Genomic DNA, 27820 nt, shown 5'->3' on the forward strand with positions numbered 1-27820 from the left:
AAATAAGGATTGACCTCCCTAACTGCATGTGGGTGGGAAAAAAAAATGCAGTATGATGAGTGAAAAGGCAGAAGTGGATTTTTTCTGTTGTTGAATTATAAGGCATCATTCATTGTCTGGTGTTATGCGATTTCAAAGACAAGGAAGGGAGTGTGAAATATCCTTTATCAGTTTTTGTGCCAGTGAATAGTAAGTTCTGAAAAGCATTAATAATGGAATCAGAAGAAAAGGTAAGTCAGCATAAGATGAATTAAACATAAGGTTTCATGTGCTGTACAGTGTTATGAGAAGTACCTTGAGATGGTTGGGTCATATAGAGAGAATAGGGAGAGTGGGTAAGTGAGTAGGAAAGTGTATGTGAGTGAGGTGGAGGGGGAGAGGGGGACACAGAAGATGAAATGGGGGGATGAGTTGGGGAGGTACTGTCTATGAATGAGGGTGGTGTGAATTGGAGGGAGGGTAATATGATGGCAGTGGACAGGATGACATGGAGAAATTTGTCAGTGGGCACTCAACTGGAATTAAGGTATCTGGCTGTAGGTAGATGAAAGTTTGTGTGGTTATTTGAAGGGTATGAAGAAGTGTTGTCTGGCCTGAGGACGTTTTTTTTTTCATGTAATACATATAACCCTCAATGGAATGAACTGGAGTGGTTGGAATGACGTGTGAATGAGTATGTCAAATTTCACTGAGCTTACTGTTCACAGTATTTGCTCTTTCATGCTTCTTCCTTGCTTCCAGCATCCAGCCTCATCTTTTATTGTGGACATATTAATCCCTTTACTGCCACATATATCCCTGTGCCAAATATAGTATCTGGTGGTAGAAAAATTAAGGAAAAAAAATGTACTGATGAAGTTAGAGGAGTGTTGTGAATCATTCATCTCATTTAATGATGGGGAATTAAATTTGAATGATGTTGTTCAGCATTATGAATCTCTTCATGGTGCTGGAGAGGGATGCCTTCAGGTGGAGGCACTGGTACACCTAAACAATTCCATCACCTGCATATCCTTCAGTCCCTCAGCTCTCTTCATATTCCTTCCCAAGAAAGGAGGAGGATGGAATGGAGAAGGGTAACTTTGCCCTCACAAGTATTTTTCTGTAATCGTGTCCAGCGCTCCCATACCCCACCTCATCCAGTCACACTTTCCTAACTTTCACAACCACACACTTGAACTCTCCAACATTCATTCACAACTAATAACTCATCCACAACTGCCATAACCTGATACAACCCCTGTGCAACCTCTCACATTCTTTAAATACCTCTTGTAGTGTTTTGTAACTTCTGAATCTCCCACCTATCACAGCTCCACATCTTCAGCCTCTTCTAACCAGTTTAGGGGGAAACGTTCACTGGAACAGATAGAAATAACCATAAACATCCCCTTCAAAAGAGTTGAATGTAATCAAGTGGTAGTCTGAACATGGAAAAAAACGTCAGCGTAATGAATGGGTTAAGGAAGTTTATGGCGGCATCCTCTGAAGTTTTACACTTCCTGGGACACAAGTTCCTACATATTATTAAACCCTTGTGGAGTAGCGAAAATGATGGTAGACTCGGTGTATAATTTCTCCGACTGCGTGCAAGAAGGGCCGGTGTCCAAAAATGCCAGTTTTAAGTTCGACCCATGAAACTATTGTCTAGAGTGACGTACTTTTCAGTGGTAAAATTGCACAGTCTCAGTGCTCATAGGGGAGGGTTTCAAATATAGCAGAACCAGAAAAATTAGTGGTTTGGACATAGGCCCTTCTTGCACACGGCCGCAAACTGTAGTTTATGAAGACTTGTTTCTAATATTTTACACTTTAAACAGAAGGTGGACGATGTTTGAAGTACTGTACAAGAATTATTTAGCCAAATTTGCAGTTCAAAAATTATTTTTCCCTGAACTTTACCCCCTTAACTTCGCCTATCCCCTGGACTGAACATGTCGGGAAAAGTTTAAAGTAACGCAACACCTGTATAATTCTGTACAACTTCCTAACCTCCTCTCACAACCTTCAAAGGTCAACCACCTGGACTGCCCGATATGCCTGGAGCAGTATGACGAAGGGCTCCACACCCCCAAGATGATGCCCTGCCTGCATACTGTGTGCGCAACATGTGTAAGCACCCTTGTTGCCTCACTTGATACTGCTCCTCCACTCCCAGCACGCCAGCAGGTGAGAGAGTGTTTGGTTAGCTTGTTACAACGCTTACCACCTTACCGGTACCACTACCAGAGAGAGAGAGAGAGAGAGAAAGCTAAATGTATAAATACACTCAGTTCACTCAGTTTTGGCTGAAGAAAATTTATGAATATGGTCATATATGAAACGTGGTAGCGCGGTTGGACACAGAGCTATAAGGGTATAACACTCAGTTCCTACTGGTAATACGATTTGATTCTGCAAGAAGGACGTGGAACGTGAATTTTTAGGGTCTTTTTATGGCTCTTGTTCTTCCTTCTGACACAGTATTTAGTTACGAGGCGAAAATTACTGTAAACCATGTGAGTCAATAGGAGGCCTCGATCGTAGGCCCTGGTAATCAGCGATGTGATTAGCATACATATTCATCCCTCTGTACATTACTGAGGCAAGTTGTATCGATAGTAAAATACATAAACAATATAAGAATAATAGTAAGGAGTAATATGTATTGTAAATTGCAAAAAAAAAAAAAAAAAGTGCAACAAAGCCTGCAGTGTGAATGTTTCTCTGGCTCGTGTGTCCCTCTTCGCCTCAGTAAGCATCGCGCGATCACATACAACATTCTTAATGACTTGCAACGGTTGCAGTTGCTCGACATCGCTTCTCGGCCTTTTGGCTAAGATCAAAGTGTAGTATCTGTTCTTATCAGCTTAATATCTGATACGATCCCCATGTGGGATCTACGATATTAATCTGATTTTTGGACCATGGCGAAGTGCTAGGGGCTTGCTCCACCTTTGCCGCGGATCGGCCCGGTATTGCAGTACCTCCGGGATCGGTCCACTCCCTCACGGGAGAATAAGACGATCATTAAAATGGTATATACATAACCAGGTAGGGTTATACAACAATTTACGTTCGGCTTGGACCCTATCCAGGGGTACAAGCAGCTCCGCCTTGCCGCGGATCGGCCTGGTATAGCCTACCACACGGTAAAATAAAACCATCATATAAAGAAAAAATAATGGAACTTGTGAAGTGTCCTCTGTAATGGGTCTGTAATGATACTGGAGAGGATTAAATTATATTTTTATAGTGTTCCTATTTACACAAAACCTCACATCCCTCACCTTGTTCCTTTATTTTCCCTTGGCATGTCTACATCCAGACACTGGTTGTCTAGCATCCTTTGTTATATAATGACACCACCAGCCTGACTGGTCAATAGGCTACGTGCGCTATCAGATAATACAGCAGCGTGATACGGGCTCTTGGTCTTTAATCTTGCACATGCCCTGAGCACATCTAATCTTGTTCATATTTTGAACACGACCCGTAGCTTGCACTTTTTTTTCTTCTATTGCTTCAGCCTATCTTGCACAGTTTAAACAGTACGTCTAAGCTCGCACATTTTAATAACACGTCCTCTAATCTTGCAATTTTTAAAACATCCTCTTAATTTGGCACATTTCTTAACATGAACTCATCTGGCACTTTTTTTTTTTTTTTAACAGCTCCTAATCTTGGACATGATCTGAACATACAGGGGATCCGCTGTGTACTCTGTGTGAAAAGATTTTGGTACTGAATATTGCAAACTGTACTTCCGACAGGACGTAATATTTATCACTCTGCAACCGAAAAGCAACTCATTAACGCCTTGACCTGAAAGTCTGCCAGATCCTTACACTTAATCAGCATAACCTTTAACAGAAACCTCAGACTTGACCTTAACCTTAATCCAACTCTTGACCACCTCTAACAGTCAGTCTTAACATGACCTTAACCTCAGCCTTAACCATAATGAGCCGTAATCTGAACCTTGACCAAAACCCCAACCATAACCATGACCTTAATCGTAACTATGTTATTAACCATTACTGCCTTAACCTCAGCTTTAACGTGGCCACAGCCGTAATCTTAACCTTATCTCCAGCCCAGACTGTAACCTTATCCATATTTTCAACCCTTAACCATAACCATAACCACAAGTATAACCTTAACCACAACCATAACCTTAACCACAACCATAACCTTAACCACAACCATAGCCTTAATCGCAACCATAGCCTTAACCACATCCATCGCCTTAACCATAACTACAACCATAACCTTGACTACAATAGCCATAACCATAACCTTAACCACAACCATAGCCTTAACAATAACCTTAACCATGATCCTAATCTCTTCCTTGGTTCCAGCCCCAACCGCTGCCCAATCTGCCTGAGCCTGTCGCCGAGAACACCAATTACGAGGAACCAACCAGTGAGGTAAGTTGAATTTAATGTGTTAGGAGATCTCCTAACAGCCATTCCTTATCGGTTTATTCCGCCTGTCACGTATTTGAATTTTGAAAGTGATAAAGAAATATGAGCAAATCCATGTTAGAAATATCTTTGAATTATTATTTTACATGTTTTTTATTTTTTGTTTACTTTATTTCCCATTTCATTTTTCCTCCTCCATCTGCCTCCGTCACCTCACCCATTCGCTGAGCCAGTCCAGCCAATATTCCAACCTGATACGCCCCAGCACCCAACCCATCTCTGCCATCGCCAACATTCTGCAGAAACACAGAGACCATCCCGCCCTCAGACGGATCTCTGGCCTTGGCCCCATCACGTCTCCTACTTCACCTCAATCTTCGCGTGCTTCACCCTTCTCTCCACCTGCATCTACACATTCTTCGTCTGTCAATTCCTCATCCAGTTCTTCCACAGAGCCTATCTACGCTGTCTCTGGTCCCTTACCTCCCCAAAGCCTCCCTGTGCGGAACCCAAATGACCCGCTGCCCACGCCTCCTACGCAACAGTCTGCCTCCCAGAGACCTGTTGCTGCACCTCCCCCTCCACTGGTTCCCCCAGCAACCCAGTCAGTCAGTCAGTCCACACCCGACCACCCCAGTCCTACTCCCACACGGTCTACACAGCCAAACCCCCCTCCCACTTTGCCTGCTCGCCCTGCAAACCTCGGAAACACTGGGGCGATTTATGTACAGCCGCAGCGGGGAGTCGTATCACGGCCTCAGGTCAGGGAAGTCTCACCGAAAGAGGGGACATCGAAGGAGGAGTCGAAGGAACTGGTGATTCCGCGGGACAAGGTGATCCAGTGCCCCCTCTGCCGCAGTAATGTTAACACCAGCAACCTCCAGACCAACAGGTATGGTTGCATTGTCAAGCTATTTTTATATTTATCTGGCGTATTGGCGAATTCAGACAATTTTACCAACTTCTGGAATACCTCCCAAAGTTAATTGTTTAATAACGAAGTAATTAAACCACAAATACAGTCTCGGTCCAAGCTGAGACTTGCATTGGTTCAGATATTATACACTGCATACAAGTATTTCTTTCTTTTCTTTTCTTTTTTCCCCGACTGTGTCCAGCAACTGTCGGGAAGTAATCAGCTGGTTTGGGCACATGGTTTAGCTTCCACTTCATAGAGCACATCACCTGTACTATGGCCAATATCAGTTTGAAAATTATCTAAGAGGAAGCCTGCCGTCATATGATTTGATTTGTATTAATAGGGGTTTAACACTGTAAGTAATGTATGGTAGTAAAATACTAGTAGTAGTAGTAGTAGTACCATACTACTATTACTACTACTGCTACTGCTGCTACTGCTATTTCTACTACTACTACTACTACTACTGCTGCTGCTGCTGCTACTGCTATTACTAATCTCTTAGTGAATCAAATAAAAAAATATGTGTTGCAGGTATGTTCTGGCTCATTTGAAGGACTTGGCCCTCCTCAAAGTCCTGGCCACCCAACAACCCCCAGAGAAGACGACCCCGCCCACGCCCACCTCATCACCCACAGCACCAGTGTTCACGCCCACAGACTACTGGTGTGTTTCCTGTGACGCCCCTGCACACCTCGACTGTACCCCACACCAGCTGTCCCACCTCACAGAGGTCAGCATCAGTTATCATTATATCAACAGAGGCCATTATTCTCGTGGATATGTGAGACTTCCTATTGTTTGGTTTTTTTTCTTTGCATATTTGATCATGGAGAGGGATAGTTTCGTGTGGTGGCACCGGTATAGCTGGGCGGCTTAACTGTCTGGTTATATAAATGTTCTTGTGCTACTTCTCCATCCCCCCAAAAGAAGATGATGGACTGCGGGAGGGCATCTTATTCCTGCAGTTCACCGTGTTCACGTTTCAGTAAAAATTTTAGTTAGTGCTACATTACTACTACTCTGCGTATTTCACCTTGATATTGCCTCGTGGGCTACTTATATTATTCTAAAATCAAAATAATGCATTGTAGTTACATAGAACAGGGTAAGGAGATTTAACGTAGGAAATAAGTCGTTAAGGAAGAATTGATACAGTTTTCCATGTTAGCAAAAGTTAAGTCCATTGTTCTTATTCAGCAGCCAGAGAGATATTTTAAGACTGTATTTTAATTTTCATGTGTATTCTCCTCAGTGGGTGGAGACATTGAAGGCCTCTGCGGCGGAGCTGGAGGGGCGAGTGAAGAGGGATTTGGAGCTGTTCTCTTCCGACTTGGGTACCACTGAAAATGATACGAAAACGGTCGTGCGCACCCTGAAGAAGGCATATGAGTGAGTGTTTGTGTAATTCTGTTCTGAGATTGATTTTTGTTCAAAGGTAGAAATATTGAAAAGATAAATGAAGTTCCCTAGCTAGGTTGTTGTTTTGACCCAAGGCATATCATACCATGAATCCAGACTGCAGGCTGCGATTGGCCTTCTCTTGCGGTCCACCATCCTCTTTTCGGGAGATAGGGAGGTAATTGAGAGATGTATCAGTGCCACCAAGTGAAGGCGCCTTACAAAGTTAAACAGGTTAAATGTAAAACTTGAATTTTCATTGAGCACAGATGATAGGTCCCTAGCTTTTGTTTCTTCACTAGCTTTGTGTCTGGGGAACTTATTTTATTTGACATTGTAACAGCTTCCTTGAGATTTATGCATATTGCACAGTATTTTCTTTTGTTTATGTATTTTAGTGTCAACGTGATTTACTTTAGCAACGTATAAGAGGATAAAGGGATGTAATAGGCAAATCATATGACTGAGGAAGAGGCCTGTTGAAGTCTCTGATGTAACACGACCCTGTAGAGGTATTAGAGAGACTAGAGCTATCCAGTATAATCTTTAAGCCTCAGCTGACAAGGATGTAGCCAAGATTTTCAAAGTGGGGTAACCAAGGTATGGCCAAACCTACGTGGCCCAGGAAAATTGCTTTGGTGGGTCCACCAGTGTATTCTCCCAGAAATTTGGGGTGGCCAGTAGGGTGTTCAGGTATATTATAAGAGTGGCCAGTACCATCCTGGCTACTCCTCTGGGTGCACCAATATCGACTTAAAATTTGCCCGTTTCATCATTTGTTGATGCCAGATGATATTACTAACCACTTCGAAGCCTTTCAAGGTCTGAGGGTTAAAGAGCCGGGAATGAACCTAAGATTAACTAACCGAAGGCGAAGGTAGCATGATCTGAAAACCCTAACGATAGTCGCCAGTTCCAATTAACCCCCTCTGGAGCACAGGGGCACAAGGCAACGCCACCGTAGTCCAGAACACTGAAGGCAGAAGACCGTTTTACATCCATCGAGGCATTTTTGCATGGTAGAAAAACCTCCGATCACCTTTGAGACTTGAACCATGGCACGTGAACCACAGCTCATACCGATCCCAGAGCTCCACCGCTAGACCACCAGCCTAACATAACCAAGCCTAGCCTATTATACTTTGTTTCAGCCCAGCCTAACCCAGTATTACCTAATCATAGCTAAACTAAGCAACCCAGCTTAATAATACTCAACACAATCAATCCGGTAACACCCATTCTAACCTAACCCTAGTTAGAATTAACGTAACCTAACATAGTCCACTTCTATCAGCCGAATCTAATTTACTTCATCTAACAACCTAACCCAATTTAATAATCCAGCATAACCTAACCCAATCTGACTTAAGCAAACCTAACATGACCCAGCTTAACATCCTACCCTAACTTAAACTAGCCTAACGTAACCTAACCGAGCTTATCCTAGTCTAACCTAAACTAACCCAACCTAACCTCAGACACTTAATGGAGACGAAGGAGGATGTTCGCAAGCTGACAGAGGAGTTAAAGGAACAGTCTGGGGAGATGGTCCAAGGCGGTTCCCTTCTAGAGCAAGAACAGGCCGTCTCTTACAGGGTATGTATGTGCCATTTCTCTCTCTCTCTCTCTCTCTCTCTCTCTCTCTCTCTCTCTCTCTCTCTCTCTCTCTCTCTCTCTCTCTCTCTCTCTCTCTCTCTCTCACACACACACACACACACACACACACACACACACACACACACACACATTTGCTTTTACATCATTTTATTCAACTATCTTATCTTTTCTAAAGATAACTCTCTCTCTCTCTCTCTCTCTCTCTCTCTCTCTCTCTCTCTCTCTCTCTCTCTCTCTCTCTCTCTCTCTCTCTCTCGTAATTCATAAGTTGACTGTTTATGTATTATTTTCATATCGAACTATAGCAACCCACGTTTAGTCGAGAGATAATTAACCTCATCCTTTATTTCAACAGATGACGAAATTGCGCCAACTACGAGAGCGCGTTCGTCATCTGGAAAACGGAACAGAGAGGAGCGATGTCTATGTTTATCGTCAGGGCAATAAACTGTACATCAGCACCAGTCACCCGGATACAACACTGATGATCACTATTAACCACGGGCATGTTATTGATGTATGACGCGCGCAGAGACAGGAGTAGAATTAGGCTCGTACCCCCGTTGGTTAATTGAGGAGGTTCCCTAACACCTCTTCCGTAGCTATTTATTTTTGGATTTGGTTGATTAATATCCATTTTTACGTTATTTAGGCAGTGTATAGCGATCTTGGAGCGATTTACGTAGCACAGAATGGGACAGCAAGGTGTAATAAGTCGCTTGGGAAAAACATGTTCGCTTACCATCACCTGTCCCTGCTTCAGTACCAACACAAAATGCAGCTTTCAGACAATACACATTGTCCACATGTTCACATAGCAGATCTACACTACAGCCTCCCCCCCCCCACACCATTACCACAACACGCCAGCTTACCTCATGCACCACACAATCGCAACACGGACAGTCCTTTCGCATGACCCCGATGAAGATCTCTGAGAGCGTGCTTTTGAAGTGGACTGTTTCATGCGATCCATTGGGTCCACGTCAAAATGAAACTGGGATTAAAGCAACAGCAGCAACAATAAGACAAGCTAAATTCATGCACATACTCATATGTAAGCCAAAAGCACACAAACACACGCAAATGCCAGATAAATCCACGCAGACACGCACAAAAACAATGTCCACGCAGACACATACAAATGCAAGCTAAATTCACGCAGACGCGCAAATAAGTTAAATCCAGGCAGAAAGACACATACGAAGCATACATATACAAAACTGAACTCTAATACCAAGCATGTGATTAAAGCCCGCATAAAGCAGTGGAATACGACACTCGCACACGGGTATGTTGTCCAGATATGATGCACTCAGACGCACGCACATTTACATTATAGTCTTCAACAGTAGCATACACGAGGATGTTAACATGTTTTGTGCAGACTGAATTGCCAAGGAAGAGGTCTTATGGAAGATTCGAAGCCAGCAAGAATATGGTCATGTGAAGTGAGATCATTTGTTGTTGATCAGCTTAGACCCCTCACGAAGAAGAGGTCATCATCATCATCATCATCATTTGGGTCGCCAGGTTTATTTCGGTGAGTCGTCATCATCATCATCATCATCATCATCGTCATCATTTGGGCCGCCAGATTTATTGCGGTCAGTCATCATCATCATCATCATATCATTATCATCATCGTCATCATCCACACCGCATTTTTCCTACCAAATGATGTGGTGAGGTAGGGTTCAGAGAACAAGGAAAAAGTTTATAGAAAGCTAGAAACTAACCAGAAGTCTGCCCGATTAACTGGGCCACACTCACACCATTCATACCCTGGAATCCCGACTCCACCTTACTGGTATAAACGTCCACACCACCTATCAGTTAGGCTGCTACAGTATAGCGATAACTATAGAAATAGATTTGACTGTACTGAATATACTAGTTTGAGATATTATACTTTTAATTACATTCATGATGTTAAGGTATGTTAATGTCATAATTACCATGTTACGATATGTTAATGGCATAATTACCATGTTAAGCTATGTTGATATAATTACCATAAGTATGTTGCTGCTGCTGAGTCACCCCGGCCTTGCCGAGCAGACCTATCAATTGCAGGCAAGCAGTCGCCCCTGCAGGGCCACCCATTCAGCTGCAGCAGCCATAAATTTGTAAAGCAAGCAAAATAAACATGTGTATGTGTGCTTTAGATACCTTTTTTTTCTGTTCCATCCTGCCAAAAAGCCTGCTGAGAATCCAAAATTCTCCAGGCAGTCTCTGGCCAGTTCTCCACACCCTTCAGGCGGGACTGAGGAACTGGGAATTCATTAGACAATGGGAAAGAATGCTAGAAAAATGAAAGCAAATGTCCTAGGCTGAGTACGCAGTTGTGGCCCTACTATGGATGGACCTCTTCCATAGTCGTGGCGTTGCTCGTGGTGGCTCCCTGTAGTCTATACCCTGCCCTTTGAACCCCATGTATGGCAGCTACACAGCGTTCTCACGTTCCGAAGAGACCCTGGGGAGGGAGAAGGGGAGCGGAATGATGGCCAATGAGCTCGACTGGGACACGTAAGAACTTGGGTTGTTCCCGCCGATGATGACCCAACAGGAATAGCCTACAGTAAATAGATCAGCGCCGCAGCGTGCCAGTATACATATTTATAATAAAAATACGGGTTTCAGTGTATTGCACTTTATGTTCACCCACACCACGGCCCCTCACGTTAAGAGTATCATAGAATAGGCGTATAACCCCTTCAGAGAAGGAATTTCCCCCTTCAGGAAAGCAATAAACTCTTTACGAGAGACAACGCTAGAACAGCCGCGTCCACGCTCTGCACAGGGTCCCTTATTGTTTCTTGATCATGGAGAAAAATCTATGCTTTTCAGACTAATAAGGGAAAGGACAGTCCGTGAGGATGCCGCTACAAGGAGCATTGATTTTTCTTTTGTTGGCATTTTCGATTTGCAGAATAACCTCAGGCACGGGTTGAGGGATGGGGGGAGACTTGGAGGCGCACGCCCCCTTCTCTGTTTTTGGTGAACGAGTTATTACTTCTGATTAAAGAGCAATGGTATATATCAAACCATGCGGCTATAGAAGGCATTCACAGAGCGCGTGCCTCTGCCAACGCGAATAAAATTTATAATTTATTGCTTAACCAGGTTTTGTCCGCTTGATAACTGCGTAACCAGCGAAAAACAACGGGACAGAATACCTCGGAGGACCCCCTCCCCCCCCTTTTTTTTTTTAATTGAAATATCGCAACAAAGGCAAGGGCGTGGCAACGCCAGTTACCATAGGGATGATTAAGCTTATGCTTTCAGCGTGATGTAATTATGAAAAATATTAAAGCAAATACATGCTGGGTTATTCTGTTAATCAATATTACTTAGTCAAGAAAAATCAGTACCCCTCGTAGTCACTGAGTGAAAGTAATTTGGAGATTTGTTTACGTGCGGGTGGTTGCTGTCAAAAATCAACGTTTGAGTTACTGTTCGGCTAGATACTTTAATCCTGTAATTAATTGCGTAATTTCTTAAGCAGCTATGAGGCTAGAAAGGTTATGATTTACTACTGGCAGTGAGAGGTAAGCCGTTTGGCTCGGCTGTGAGGGGGAGTGATTGAGAAGGTGAGTTCCCGTCTGTCCAGTTATTCCAAGCAGTCGGGGCAAAATGAGCAGTATTATAAAATCTTAGCCATAATGTTGGGAATATTATGATTAACTGCAGGCACTGAGAGAGGACATTTGTAAGTAAGGGTGCTTGAGAAGAACGAGATTCCCAATTCGAGTTCATGCTTATGCTGCCGTCTGGACAGTATGCGTACCATTATAAAGACAATGCTATTTCACGGCCGACAGAGCTCTTCAGTGATAATTGGGCTGTGCATTGGTGTAGCTTTGAGCCTCATACTGACGCCATTTATGGAGGATGATTGCTCACACTCCCTTACTCAGGAGATTTTAGGAGGCATGAGGGTGGGATATCTTCGAGACCTTCGTAGCAGCGGACCATCCGGGGAAGAGGACTATGAACCACGAATTATTATGAGGAACTATAGCAAGGAGGAGAAGGCCAAATTAACCAAACCAGAAAAACTGTTAAGACCAAGATATTACACAACAGAACTAGGAATGCGAGACAAGTTACTAGTTGCTGTAGTCTCGACGAAAGAAACTATTGGCACATTTGGTATTAACATTAACAAAACCCTAAATCACTATGTCGACAAGCTAATATTTTTCCTGGATGGCATTGGCACTAAAAAACTAGGGCTGAACATTCCCATCGTGGGATTTAAAGATGAGAAACCACTAATCAAGATATTCCGAATTCTGTCGTACCTGAATGATAACTACCTAAATGACTTTGACTACTTCTTTGTGGTGTCGGATCGCACGTACGTCCATGGGCGTCGACTCTACCGACTGGTTCAGCGCATCAGCATCTCCGAGAATGTGTATATGGGCAGCCTGCTTGACAACCCTCAGTCTCTCTATTGCTCCATGGGTGAGAGTGATGATAGATTGATTTTAATTTCATTCATTGCATTGATGTCTGCTTAGCTTTTACTGCTACTATCTATCTATCTATTGCCAGACGCCTTATTCCCTCATACGGGGTGGCCACAAACAAATCGCCTCCATGTCACCCTGTCCCCTGCAATTTCACTGCCCTGCTCCCAATTCACACCCCCTTCTCTCATGCTGTTACTAATGCCAGATAATTGTCATTGCCATAGAAGAGACTCCTATTTGAGGAGTTAGAGGAGACAGCCTTCCTTATCTTAAAAAAAAAAAAAAATGCTGTACCAAGAACAGAATAGAAATTGCATTATAGTAGAGAAGCAGTAAAATGTGCTGTTATTTTGAATAATGTTATATGTGAGTGTCAGATTAAGTAACTGCTAAGAACATTTAACCTGAATGACTGTTACTAATATTTAGTCATAATTTACTGAGTACTGTACTGTATATTTATCCACCAGATGGAGGTATAGTGCTGAGCCACTCTGTGCTGCATGGCATAGGTGAGGCGCTGAGCTGGTGTACGCGCAACACATACTCGGACACAGACACGGACAACCTGGGTCGATGTGTTCTTCATGTCATTGATAAGCCCTGCACCACATCACTACAGGTCCTCACTTTTCTCCTTTCTGTATTACATTTGCCACTGAATTTTGAATTTGTCAGTTTAGAATAACATGTATTGCATGAGGGCATAAGAAAGGAGGATAACTGCACAGGCCAATTGACTTATGTTAGGCAATTCCTGTTTGAGTGTATCTAGATGGCTAGAAGACATTGTGGCCATGCATGCATATGTAAGTCTTTTTTCTTTTATCTGTTGATGGTCATAAACAGTAATATTGGGTCTCATGCAGCTCCAGGGCTTTGGGCAAGCCAATGACAAGTCATTTCAAACTAATGAACTTCCTGTTTCAGGTGGGAAGTGCAGTACCGTAACTCTCTCTCTCTCTCTCTCTCATTTTGTTTCATTCGTTTGTGAAGGCTCCAACATGCTTGCATGCATCGGCCTTGGTCACCTAATGGTGGCTGTCCATGCAGCTTGATCTCTGGCAGTTTCCCCATTCAGTCCTTTATTGCTGAATTCACACTCATTAACCTCGTCCCAGGTCTTTTTCGGTCTGCCTCGCAACCCTACCCCTAACTTTAACACCTCTCACTTCCTGCACCCAATTGTCATCCCCCATCCTCTCCACATGCCTGTTTAAAACCATCTCAATCTACCTCTCCTTATCATAACAGTACACTCCAGTCCCATCACACCTAATCATTGTCATTTCTGTATGTGTGAGCCTGTGAATATCCTCTTCCTTTACTGGCCAAGTTTCACTACCATACAGCATTACACTCCTAAGACATGCTGCATACAAAGATCCCGTAGGACGAAGGTGGAGCCTTCTCATTGACAGAAGAGGCAACAGCTCCCTGAACTTCTTCCAACCACTCCTCACTCTAGCCACGGAGCTAGCTCCAGTCCCACCTTCAGCACATAACATGTCTACCAAATAATAGAACTCTTGCACACACTCAGGAGACACCAGCAAGTTCAATCCTTTCACATATGACAATCTCCATCTGCTCTCCTCAACACATCGCACACATAAAATCAGGGTTATCTCACATTCTACTTGTGTATATATACAGTATATATATATATATATACAGTCGGTGCAGAGGAAGTCTGGACCCTCTAATTCGCACCATATATTTGATAGGGTCCAAGAAATATTGTAGGAAAATTCCTGTTGTTGGTGGATTTTTTTCTGGTGGTTTCTAGCGACTTTACAGGCTTACCACCACGTGCTGTGAGCTTATGAGCTCAGTGCCATCCTGACTGTGGAAGGGAAAGTACGTCAGATTTTCTTGTCCTGCCTGGCCTTTGTTAATTTCAAAGCTCTCGTTTTCACACTCTCCTCTGCCATAGCTTAGCCAAGCTCACCAATCCTTTTAAACGTGCTTAGAACACCTACATTAGTCTACAGTTGGGCAAAATCATTAACACGAAGCCTGTTTTATAATACAGTGTTGAATATCTCATGTAATTACTGCAATTGAGTACTGTACTGAAAGTACAAGATTGCAAAGTCGAAAATTCATGAGTCAGCCGTTCATAAAACAGGGACCACGTGTATACTGTATGTGGGCATGCTTGTGAGTGTTTCATTTTCTGTTATCTTTTTTCTGGTCCATGCCTCACCACATTCTTTTGTGAGAAGAAAAGTTGGTATGATGATCATAATATTCTGTACTAATTAAATGTCATCACAGGGGCAACATTACAGCAGCTACCGTATGCGAGATGATGTTGACGTAGTTGCACACCTGGAGCTGATTGGAGGCAGCAGTCTGGTTAAGGAGGCCGTTACTGTCTCAAACGTCCCTGAGCCCTCGGACATCTTTTCTCTACATGTGTACTATCTCCAGGTGCAGTAAGATTTTGCCCATATCCCCAACAATAGTGAATGTGAAATTAGGTGGTTCTATCCCATGGAGAAAAAAATTGTATCGGTGGCTTGGTTTAGATTGAGCTAATAGTTGCAAAGGCTTTATTGGTGATTAAATGGTTATGTGAAATATTTTACTGGTTAGAGTTTGATAGTTCAGGATTAGTATGCTTTCCTTTCCCTAAACCTGGATCCTGTCCATCTCATTTATAATTTGCTAATGGTAGTGTTAATGATATTAAGTATGATGCTGATGATGATCTGATGGCAGTGATGATGGTGACAGGTACTAAGAAATATCTCTCTTCAGAATGACATACACCAGGTAAACAAGACCATCGACAGCTACCGTCGTGAGATTGAGCGCACCCAGCCCAGTGCACCATACATCCAGCGGGAGATGACCTGGCCGGTTGGATCGTCACCAGCTCATTATCCTGCTACAAGGTTAGGGAAAGTTGGATGATGATGATAATGATGAAGAAGATAATGGTGATGAAAGATGATGATGTGATGATAATGAAAATTGTGGTGATGATGGTGCAAAACTCACTTTTTATTTTCTTGCTAGATTTGATGTAGTTCACTGGGACACATTCAACACCACACACTTCTTTCTACCTGATGACTTCCACAATACCAAGCCTATCATTGGAGCTGACCTACGAGACATTATGGTGAGGTTAATGCTAGTAGCTACCTCTGTCCTGTGTCTCTAATGATTATATGTTTTTAAGAAAGTTTTGATAGGGTAAATAGATAGAGTGGTAGGTAGGTACCGTGAGCCGGGGTGAATTCGGACACGGGGTGGTTTCGGACGAAATTTGCATAAAAAGATTAAATGCTACGCAGTTGCTAAACGAAGAAAGATATCGTATATATTTAAACAGGATAATGTTGCATAGGTTTTGTAAAATGTTATGTATAATTATCTTTTTAAAATATTATGTTCCACTGGTGAATATATTGTAAAAAAGACAATGCTATTTTTTGGTGAAAAAATGAATACGGGAAAACTTGGTCTGGTGTGAACGAATCATAACAAACCGCACGCTTATACACATTTAGAGGTTTACTTTAACGTCTAACTTGAAGATTGGAACAGAGAAAGGGTTAAAATCTGCATTTTAAATGTATGTAAACACGACATGAGTGAATGTGTACGCATTTTTGGGATTTAAAGGGGTAACTTCGGACAATGGATATTTAAAGGGTTGAGGTCAGACAGCATATCTAATTTGCTTTTTTTATATGTAATAAAACATATTTTGTACAATGTACACAGTCTGCATGCTTATCTTTGTTTTTGCTGCTAAGAAATATGATGTGAGAACACATATTATTTAAGTTACCATATGGTACGGTACCGGTATGATATCCTTATAGTTCGTCTCCACTCCCTCCTCTTGTTCCTCATTCCTAACTCCTGTTTCTCCTTCCCAAGCTCCTTCTCTCATTCCTTCCCAAGCTCCTTCACTCTTTAGCTCTTTCCTTCCCTATCTTCTGTTCCTCCATTCCAAGTTCCCTTTAGGCATTTAAATAGCCGGCACGCTTTAAACCGTCCGGTCAGTCAGTCACAATCGTTCCTTTAACCTGCGCATAGCGTGAGAATGTACTCCCTATAATGTATATGTATAATCAACTAAACTGGGGTTGTAAGTCAATGGAAAATTTATTTTTTCATCTATTTTTGCTATATATCATTACTATTTACTTGTAATTTTTCTGTATTTTTTTGTATTTTTTTCAGCAATTTTTTTAAAAGTCGCGCAGTGTCCGAAGACCCCCCAGAACTGTCCAAACATTCAGCTGAGCTACTAGGGGCCCATTTCAGTGCATTTCTAATGAGTGACCGGGGTCACCCCAAGGCAGTCCGAAGTCTCCCCAGTCCGGGGTGACCTCGGACACCAATAAAATATTTTACTACGTCTAGATGGAGATACTGAGATTATCTGGCTGTTAGATACTTACAGGTTATTGGCTCACGTACGTATGTAATACAGTAATCCCTCTAATATCCGAACGCCCAATATCCGAACATCCCCACTAACCGGACATAATCCTCCTGGGATCCAATATTCCCAAAATGGGCCAAAAACTGCAAAAAATTAAAAAAAAATCTGACTTTTTTCCCTCCCATAATTTGAAATTCCCGCCTGGCGCCAAACAGCTGTTACACCATGGTCCCTTCACCCCTTCCTTCCTCCCCCTCCCCCCTCCCCTGTCAGGTTGCCATTTGGTATTTTTCATTACCAAGTGTGGGCCAATTTGGTAATGAAAAATTCGTTTGGTAATGCATTAGAATAATGCATTACCAAATGGATTTTTCACATGTATGAGGATACACAGGATGGAGATGGTGGATTGTTTGCTCTCTCTGATTAATCTGCTACCCTACATAGTGTGAAAATAATCAACATGGTGTTAGTTATAAGGAGAGTGATTACATGTATTTCCACTTGTATATATAATTAGTGAAGAATATATGCTAGCTTTACGAATTTGGTAATGAAAAGTTATATTTGACAATGAAAGTTGAGGAGATTGGTAATGTGGCTGTTGCGATCTGGCAACTCTGTTACCCCACCAACATCAACAGTCACAGCTTAACTCCGATGGAGAGCAGATACTCATAACAGTGCAAGCCACAGGTGCTTGTTTTTTGTGAATAAACAGTGAATAAACTGCAATACCTTGCCACTAGAACACACAGGAATTTACAGTGTTGTGCAGTGTTAAGAAATTAGAATTTAGAGTGCAGAGGATTAACTGTGGACTGCAAACTGGCGGTTCAAACCAGTCCAAGACCAAGGGACTTGTAAGTACCCAGAATGTTTAATATTGTATAAACTCACCTCTAAAACCTCATTTTATGGTTCTCTTGCATTTATTTCAGTCTTTTATGTCCCTTATTGGTGTGATTTGGGTCTTAAATAGGTGCTATGCATGTCCAGAGGGAGTTGCATAGGTGTTTTTCAGAGTTAGGGTCCGTAAGTACTAGTCCATAAGCTGGGGCCCAATATCCGGACAGGACCACTATCCGGACCTGCCTATGGCTCTATTGATCCGGATATTGGAGGGGTTACTGTACTTAACATCAGTATTTTGGCCAAAATAAATTGTGTCAGGATGAAATAACCTTCAAAATCGTACGAAGTCACCCCGGTTCACGGTAGTTTGTTGGATAAATCGATAGACTGGTAGGTAAGTAGTTTGTAGGATAGCTAGATAGATAGGCACCATATTGTAGTTTAATAGGATATGTTAGGGTAGGAGAGGTAAGATATCTAGGTTGGTTGGTTAGGTTAGGTAAATAAGTTGGTAAAAAGGTAGGGAGTTAGGTAGGTAAGAAGGCACATAGGTTAGGGTAAGTTAGGTTAGAGTATGGTACTGATATGTACAATAAAGTTTTGTAAATAGGTATTGTTGGTTGGCAGATAAGGTAGATTTGGTTAAGATTAGTAAGATAGGTCCTTGAGTTCTTTCTTTCATTCATTCAGCACTATTTATGATGTGATTCTTTTCTTTTATGCATTCAGAATTAAGTAAATGTGTTTTGAAACTGTCACATAAAGGAATTTTATTACCGTAATAAGACTCAGTTGATAGGAAAATTACAAGCATTTATCCCATCCTTGTTTTCCAGAATCATTTAACTTATGCAGTATTTTCATTTACAGTACTTCCTTTTTCCCAGGAAACTATTTACTGTACTGCGCTGGGTAGTAACCATATAGACAAATGGACACCTAGTAGTCTGTTAAGGTACTCCAATCAGTTGCAGCTGATGATGGTTGACATCAGACGTGTGGTTGGGGTTTATTAGTCACATAATACTCTACTACTCGTTGGTGAGCATCTGATTACCTTCGCCATAAATGTCAAAACTAAGTATCCCAGCCCCAGGCCGCTGTGGTCCTGATGGGAGAATAGAGGGTTGGATGATAGGTAGATAGATGAATGGGTCCTTCTTGGTTTGTGCTTTTATTTTTATCATCCATTTCTCATTGTTCCATTCATGAACACCAAAGTATCTCCTTATATCAGCATCTTTTTTCCTTTTACTGCTGTGGTTATACTCAGCTTCTGTATTTTAATCAGGCTGACACAAGGTATTTTCATGCCGTCAGAGTGTGGTAAATGCAAGTGTTGCCCACATGCACAGCATAACGGGTGGACAACTGGAGTATCGAGGACTGGAGTATGGTCACCGCCGCTCTGACCCAGCTAGGGGAGTGGACTATATCCTATCACTGGCCTTCAGGGACAATACTTCTGGCAGGGTGGTGTCCAGAAAGTGAGTTTGCAATGGATAGGACTGGTGTGACTGGTGTTAATGTGTCCAGCACATTAGAGAATTAGTTTCCCAGTACATTAAGCAGTCACTGTATTTAGAATTAATGAATATTGTCAGTATTAGTGTTAGTGCTATAGTTGTGGACTCAGATGTCTAATGGTAAAGCACTCATGTTAGGGTGGTGGCTGCCTTACATGTTGTGGTTCAAAGCCTTGAGAGATGACCGGAGATATTTCTGTCCTGTAAAATTCTGCAAGGAAAATAAGTCATTCACTTAAGCATTTATCTCAGACCAGACCCCTCTGATTATATTCTCATGTACTTGCCAGGGTTGAGGCAAGCCGACTGCTCACTGAACCTGAGATAGTGCCAATGCCGTATGTGACAGAGAACACTAGGGTCACGCTGGTGCTGCCCGTCACTCAGCAGCACTTGCCAGAAGTCACACAGTTTGTTAGCAGGTAAATATTTGTGTCTTTTGTACTGTTTGTGGAGAAAGCTAGAACTGTGTGTATATGGGTGTGTTTGTATAAAAGTACAGTGTAAAGGCGCTGTTATTTTTGTCACAGGTATGAGAATGAGTACATGACGAGGGGTTTAGCACCTCTTTTCTTATTTGATAATCCACAGACTGAAGTTATCTGGCAGAAAATTAAATAGATAAATAAAAAAAATAAATAAATAAAGTTTGCATGATTCTGGAAACTTCAGTGGCATGTGGATCAATGTCTTGTCCATTTGACGGGCTGTGCTGTTGATAATTCTCACACTTTCATACAGTCTCTTTGTTTTCAGGGTTGTAGTTCACCATGTCGTTGGATGGGGAAAGACATTATGATAGTGATGATGATTTTATTGTTTTACTGTTGTCACAGGTATGAGGCTGAGTGTATGGTGAAAGGGGAGCAAACAGTTCTCCTATTGGTGTTGCAGTATCGGCCAGGAGTTTCCTCTGCAGGGGATGACAAGGATGTATTTAAGGTAATATCACTATTGCAGGTTTTTTATTTTTGTGGCCCCTGGCTCATATGGATGTGAACCTGGTGGACTGTAGGCTGAAGGTGCCCATCCTCTGCTGTCCATTATCCTCCTTTCAGGGCATAAGAAGGGAGTTAAGGGACATTTGCATTACTGGGTTGAGCACCTTCTAGGTTTTGTCGGTGTCACCAAGTGAAGGCATCCCTTTCCAGCACCATCTTCTGTATGTAGATCAGATTAACTCCTTCAGTATGGTAACATCATTTTGATTTATTCTTGCAACTGGTAAACAGTTTTATTCAGTTAAGAGGAGACGTCTTGCAGTTTAGAGGTTGATGAAGGCTGTATCTAATCCGTTCAGGTTGAAAATTCTCTGAAGCCAAATGTATCATCTGGAGATAAACTAGAAAATATGTTACTGGATTTAGGAGATTAACCAAACATTTTCCCACCTCCACAGCCACTAAAAGACCTGGCACTCAAGTTCACACGGGAACACCATGAATCAGGCTCTAAGGTGATGTGGCTCAGCATTCGTGTGTCAAGTCCACCAAATGACACGCCCTCAGACTTGGCCCTATTGGACCTGGCTGTGAAGCGACTCCAGGATGACACACTGGTATTTCTGACACGACACTCTGCCACGCTCTCCAATGATTTTCTCAACAGGGTCCGCATGAATACCATCCTTGGCTGGCAGGTATGTAAAGGGAAAGATTTTTTTTTTTTTTTTTTTTTCCCCCCCCTCTGCTTGTGGGATGAAGTCAGGATTCTCGGGGCTTGAATGGTGTGCAAATGAGTATGGTCAATTTCGTATGATATGCTGTTGAACAGTTCTCCCACAGTTATATTTTTTATTTTTCCTTGCTTCATAGACCCTACCTCACCCCACCTAGGCTATAGGTGGGAAAAATAGACTGATGATGATGATGATGATTTTTATTTATTTATTTTTTTTTTTCTTCAGTTGATTTGGACATGGCATGCATGGAGAGTGAAAGTTAACCACAAGAGAGTGCACAATAGCAGTAATTCCATATTCCCTCTTACCAACATCTTTATCTCACTGGCTCACTTTCTAACATCCTCCTCCTCTCACAAACAATCCTTCCTTGTTAACATCCCACTCTCTTGCGCTTACTAACATCGTTTGTCATATCCTGACATCACCCCCCCCCACACTGCCCCCCGTCTGTCTCTAACATTACCTCACTTTCACTGGCAATCTCCCTTCCTCACCAACATATTCAATCACTCCTTATCTTGCACCCTAATAATATCAATTCTTCATGTGTTTCACCATGATGATCTCATTTCTTCATTTATTTCACCCAAGCAATTTCAATTCCACAGGTATTTTCCCCAATCCCGTTTACCCAGTACCATCCCGAGACAGTAGTGGACCAGGACTCCTACCGCCGCATGGACGTCAACAGAAATAATGGCCATTTTGACATCAACGACTTCGAGCACATCAGTTTCTATGTGGCTGATTATAATGCAGGTGCGGTGAAAAAGGCTATAAATTTAAAGTCTAGCCTAACCTAATGTAATCTAATTAATCAAACCCAACCTAACATAATCTGATCTAATCTGACATCCTAATTATGGTAACCAAGCCTAATGTAACCCAAAGTCGCTTATTTTACTGCTTTCACTGTTACTGTTACCATATCAGTTTTGTATTGCTCATTGTAATGCTGATATGGCAAGGGGTGAGGCTGTCATTTTGAAGGTATTTTCTGTATTGTTTTTAGGGCCATGTTTGAAATGTTTCAGAGTTACCTCTGTTTTGCTGTTATCAACTACCTTTTGCTTACTCCTCCTAACAGCCAGGAGAGCCACATCTGAGATGATCCCGATCGTACGGACCGAGAAGGATCTCAAATTCGACCAGCCACAGGACCATGACTTTGGACCCTACGGCCTCTTCCTTCGAGCATCTTCTCTTCATGTCCTCAGAGTCCCGGATCCAAGCCTGAAGTTGTCCTACCGAGACCTGAGCTGCTCAGAACACTCCTCTGTGTGGAGTGAGAGAATGATTCAGATGTGCCAGGAGCAGGAGGGTTTTTCAATGGGGCTAAGACCACAGCTGAGTAAGATACTGCTGGATTATATGGAGCAGAGACACAAGTAGCATTCAAACAAAGGAAAGTAGTTTTTCATATTTTCTGGTACTGGGTAAGTGATTCTTCCAGTGTAATTTCTTGCAGTTTGAACAGACTGACAACAGCACAGTTGGTAAGTTCAATTCAGGCAGATGTTTTCAAAGTGAAAACTTTGTTCCCTAAAGAGGGACACCAGTCCAAACACTTCAAGTTAGTGCTATTCTGTCATATTGTTTGAGAATATTGATACATGATAGAAATTTACTCTGTTAATTTGAATTTATTGTAGATATCCAACCATCCATCATCCAATACTATGTTGCCCCATGAGGAGCCTAGGGCTAGGCAAGTTGGTCCTGACATTTAAGATGATAGTGACGAACCTCACTCATCTCTGAGTGGCATTATTTGAGCAATAAACCCCAACCACTCCTTGGATATAAACCTGCACCAGCTCAGTCCGGTTGGAGTGCCTTAATTACCCACTAAACCACCAGGTGCCTTAATTTGGTTAAATGGTTACCATCCAGCAAAATAAATGGTTTCCTGGTGTAAAGAAACCATTTGGCATGCCACTCAGTATAGAGTTGCCCATAGGCAGAAAGAAGAGGAAAGAATGAAGGAAAGAAAGACAGAAGAGGGAGTATAAGTCACCCTTAGGCAGAAGGAAGAGGAAACTTTGAAGGAAAGAGAGAAGAAGAAGGAAGGAAGGGAGGAAAGGGCAGACACCCAGAGCAGCACTACACTGAGTGATTGGATGGTAGATATCACTTAGGTTTACTTATTAATGCATCTTCTGTGTTGGGACTAGTACAGTATTTTAGATTGTGAGAGAGATTTGCAGTAGTTTGCATTATGATAATTGGTTGTTCATAATGTTTGGAGTGATGTCACACAAAAATATTAGTTCCTCTGGGAAAAATACTCTTTTATCCAATGCACTTTTATGTTAGTATTCAGTCCCCATTAATAATTTATTTGTTGTTTCCATGCATTTCAGATTGATGAAGGATACAGATATTAACATGTAGTGTTAGGATGTGGTTTAGCTCTTGTATCGTTTTTCTGGATGGGAGTTGCCAAACCAGTTTTATGTCTGCGTTGCCATTGCTCAGTACAGCTCATTGTAAGTTGCCTTTTTAAATTATGTCTTGCCATTAAGTTCATAAAAACTACATGAAAAATACCTCAGCTATTAAAGTTCAATTGCTGACCATAAATATATATATTTTTGTACATTTGACCGTAAACAGTACTGTACTGTACTCTGTTCACTTTAATTTGGCCTAAAATTACTCTCTTAATCTTGAATTGTAGCAATAGAATATAATGACAGCCACAGAGAAGTGCTATGGTAAGGATATAGACCCATAGCATTCTCTTTGTCTGCCACTGAGCTGTGTGAAATAAGCTGCAGAGGGATGAAAATCAGGGCCAACATAAAGAGAAAAGAGTAAAGTTGTACGAAGAAATGCAGATATTTTGGAACACATCCTTGGCTTATAATGAGGTGTAACTGTACTTAGTTGCTTAAGTTTTTGTGCCATTTAAGTCATGTTTTAGGGATAGATGTGAAGCCAGTAGTCTCGTGTTTAGGCTTAGTATTTTCATGCCAGTGTAGATTCTAGTCCTCATATAGCCAACTGTGACATCAGGAGCTTACTGAACATTCATGACACAAACTGAGCTTGTTTCCTTACTTGTGATGCTGACTCATTCCTTTATTTATGATACAGAACAAAGTTATTCCTCATGCAGGCCACTGAACATACTCTGTCCTTCATTCATAACACACAGTATGCTCATGACATCTTATTCTCATGCTAATGACACAATATAAGCTCGATTCCTTGCTGATGACATCGACTCCTTCCTTCATTCATGACTCAGAACAAACTCTTTTCTCTGATCATGACACGGAAGAAGCTTAGGTTTTGAAACTTTGATGCAGAACCAAGTCATTTCCTTGCTCATGATACAGCTCAGTAACTTTTGACCTTGGAATGCAATGTCAAACTTAGAACCACCCAAGCCATCAACTTCAAGTGCAGTCCAGGTTCATCTGAAAGACAAGGTGATGGTTTGATGAATTTAAGTCTAGATATGAACAGTATTTTTTTTTTTCATCTAAGCTAGTACATGTACAGTACCATACAGTACTGTAGATTCTTGACTTAATTATTTTGTTAATGGAGACAAATCTGTGAAATTTATTATGTTGTGATAACCTTTTGAATGCTGGGATTTCTCTCAACTGAAGAACATTTTCGGTGTTAGGCTAAGTAAGAATCCTAGGTGTGTTATTAGTAGAGAAAGGGTTACCCTAGATGGTTTTTGATGTCCATGATTGCTAGGATTTTTTCCATTTTAATTAAACCTTTTGGTGTTAGCCAGTAGCAGATACTGTATCAGAGTACACCAGTGGCAGCAAAAAAAGCTAAAGTGTTTTTCATAATGTTAACATATCTTTGTTGTTTTGAGAAAGAAATGGTAGCAAATTGGGAATATGCAATACTGAGTCATTTGCACAAACCACCTCTACATCAAAGTAGTTTTAAGTTTGAGGAAGAGAATACCTAGAGGCCATATCTGGAGATGAGCATAGTATTACCTCGTGTGTAGTCATTAGTGGGTAAGTGTGTAGTGTATGTAGTGTGTAGTCAGTAGTTCAGTGCTGTAATGGGATTTTATTCTTAAACTTGGGATGTAGCATTGTATTCTGAGTGGCTTTAGAGATTTCCTAACACATTTTCCTTAGTGATTTACTTTGCACATTACACCTCAGTATCATCTTGTATGTTGTTGATGTAATCGTACAGTTCAATGCAACATTGGAATGATACAGGAAAGTGTATCAGTGTGGATGCTTATGCTTGTGGGATGGAGTCATGGTTCCGGGGTCATGATTGATGAGTAAATGAGAGTGCGGCTCATTTACCTGGGCAGCTTTGGTTACTTTCTCAATGATTTTATTTTTCTTGCTATTTAGACACTACTTCACCCCATACTAAGTGGGAAAGGAATTCTGGATGGTGATGATGATGATGATGGTAGACTGTTATAGTGTAATATGCAGAATAACTTGCCAAGGGAAAGGTGCTCTGAAGCCTCCTATGCTACCTGGAATATGTGCCATACTTGTCTCTCTCTGAATACATTGAACTGTCTCTTCCTGTTCAGCTTCCTGTTGGTAAGTTAAGATTTGTTGCAGCTTGAGGGGGTAATTAAAGTATTTTGTGAGTGATTTTGTATCAGTATACCTACAGTCTGTGTAGTCGTGTAGTACAGTATTTGTGTGTGTGTGTGTGTGTGTGTGTGTGTGTGTGTGTGTGTGTGTGTGTGTGTGTGTGTGTTCTTACCTAATTGTAGGTAAGAACACAGTGTGTGTGTGTGTGTGTGTGTGTGTGTGTGTGTGAAGAGAAAGGAGTGGTGTGATGTAGTTTACTGTACTGTATTGTAATGGAGTGTTTAATATATTGGTGGTGTTTGTAAAGTAGTAGTAGTATATTGTAGTGTGGCATGGTGTAGTTTAATAGAATTTGTTAATGGGTAGTGGGGGTGGAGTGGACTGCAATATGAATTTGGAACAGGATGGAGGAACAGAGTTGAGAAATGGGAGAGTGGCTTGCGATTGTGTGTGTGTAAGAGAGAGAGATAGAGAGGTGGGGGATACTGCCAAAGAGAGAATGATGAGGATGGGGGAACGGAGTACCGTATGTGTCTAGAATGTGGGGGAAGTAGTTAGATCACAACTACAGTATATGAATGTATGGAGAGAGATTAATGCTATACTGTATAAATTGCAGCGATATGCTGCGTTGTCTAGTTTGTGGGCATTGATTACAGTGACCTTGGGAGGAGTTGAATGTAGCGATAGTGTGCGTGTGTGTGTGTGTATTGACCGACCCATTTAACTTACTATACTTTTTATTTTTTTTATTTTTTTTGTATACTGCACCATCTGACATTTTCTTTAAAAGTTTGCCATTTCTCCTTTTTTCATATAGTCGATGTATTGGTGGTATTTGTTGAAGAGTAACTGTAGTAAAAAGAAGCTGCCCATCCCCTCGCAAGTTCCCGTTATTGAGGAACATACCCTCATACAAATTAACTGACAACTTATTGGGATATTAGCATGACGAACTTTATAGATCAGTCAGTATCCAGTGCATTAACGTATGACGAGTGAACTGCAAAGGGTTAACTCATGGTGATGTGATTTGTGTGAAACCCGCAGTTTAAAATCGTATTTTCGCGTGTATATCCATAAATCTTATCTGTGATATTGAATGCCTTGTATTGGTAACAGATTAATCAGGGTTGCATATTTTTAATAAAAGTACATTGTAAATACAAAGTGGAGAATGTTAGTGAACTTGGAACATCATATACTATTCATGAAATTGCTATGGTTAGATGGCTCTGTGGCCTAATGGATAAGGCGTTGGCCTCCGGAGCCAAAGATTGAGGGTTCGAGTCCCTCCAGAGTCGAATGGTGAGTTTTGAGAAAACACGTAGTTCCATGTTAGTAGTTGTAATTATCAATGGGACACAATAAAACATGCATTATTCAATGATGATGTGGGTCAGTGGAAGTTATGCAATCAGGGATTCCCTCAGTTTTATTTTATTATTATTATTTTTTTTTTATGAATATAACAGTGAATTTTGTTAATAAAAAATATTCGTGCGTAAAAAGTATGGCAGATCAATATATGGATTTCTTCATGGCACCAAATCAAAGATGTTTAATTTTCTAAATTCAAGTAATATGTGGTCTGATATAAACGTTTCTCCCGTGTTGAAATAATGACTTGCGACACTGAAAAGTTAACAATGTAAGTTTAATAAAAATTCAGGTATAAAATTCCGAGAAGTAGCGACAACGGAACGAAATTTATGATCAAAACACACAGGTTGCGACTTTGCGTGGAAGATAATTCGGCGAAAAATGCGATCGGAGACGGAGACTTGCGTTTATTATTATTTTTAGTTGGTTCTCATTCGTTGCATTATTTCTGTTTAATACATAAGCTGAGGGCTGAATGCATTTCAAGTAAAGTAAGCGGTTTTTATCTGACACGACCGAACAGTCAAGTTCACCTTTTCTCCCAGACAGTGTTTACAATCTGAGCAGGTAAGACAACAGGCAGT

General features: G+C 41.5%; 1 protein-coding gene and 2 non-coding genes across 3 annotated transcripts; all 3 read left to right on the top strand.

Moving 5' to 3' along the window:
• The first annotated feature begins 2795 nt into the window (after positions 1-2795).
• LOC145403478 (U2 spliceosomal RNA) lies at positions 2796-2988 on the top strand. Its single transcript, XR_013898000.1, has one exon. It is a non-coding gene; the product is annotated as a U2 spliceosomal RNA (small nuclear RNA).
• Positions 2989-12128: 9140 nt separating this feature from the next.
• On the top strand, positions 12129-22710 carry Chpf (Chondroitin polymerizing factor). Its single transcript, XM_080275081.1, has 11 exons — positions 12129-12819; positions 13298-13449; positions 15108-15263; positions 15594-15730; positions 15855-15960; positions 19414-19580; positions 19910-20041; positions 20456-20561; positions 21019-21258; positions 21912-22062; positions 22391-22710. The coding sequence occupies exons 1-11, from the start codon at positions 12129-12131 to the stop codon at positions 22693-22695; spliced, it is 2343 nt and encodes a 780-aa protein (XP_080131207.1). The 3' UTR covers positions 22696-22710.
• Positions 22711-27084: 4374 nt separating this feature from the next.
• Positions 27085-27157, top strand: TRNAR-CCG (transfer RNA arginine (anticodon CCG)). Its single transcript has one exon. It is a non-coding gene; the product is annotated as a tRNA-Arg (tRNA).
• The last annotated feature ends 663 nt before the right edge of the window (positions 27158-27820 follow it).

Source organism: Coenobita brevimanus, chromosome 60 (genome assembly GCF_032717465.1).
Source record: "Coenobita brevimanus isolate Jiangsu-jjx chromosome 60, ASM3271746v2, whole genome shotgun sequence".
Taxonomy (NCBI): domain Eukaryota; kingdom Metazoa; phylum Arthropoda; class Malacostraca; order Decapoda; family Coenobitidae; genus Coenobita; species Coenobita brevimanus.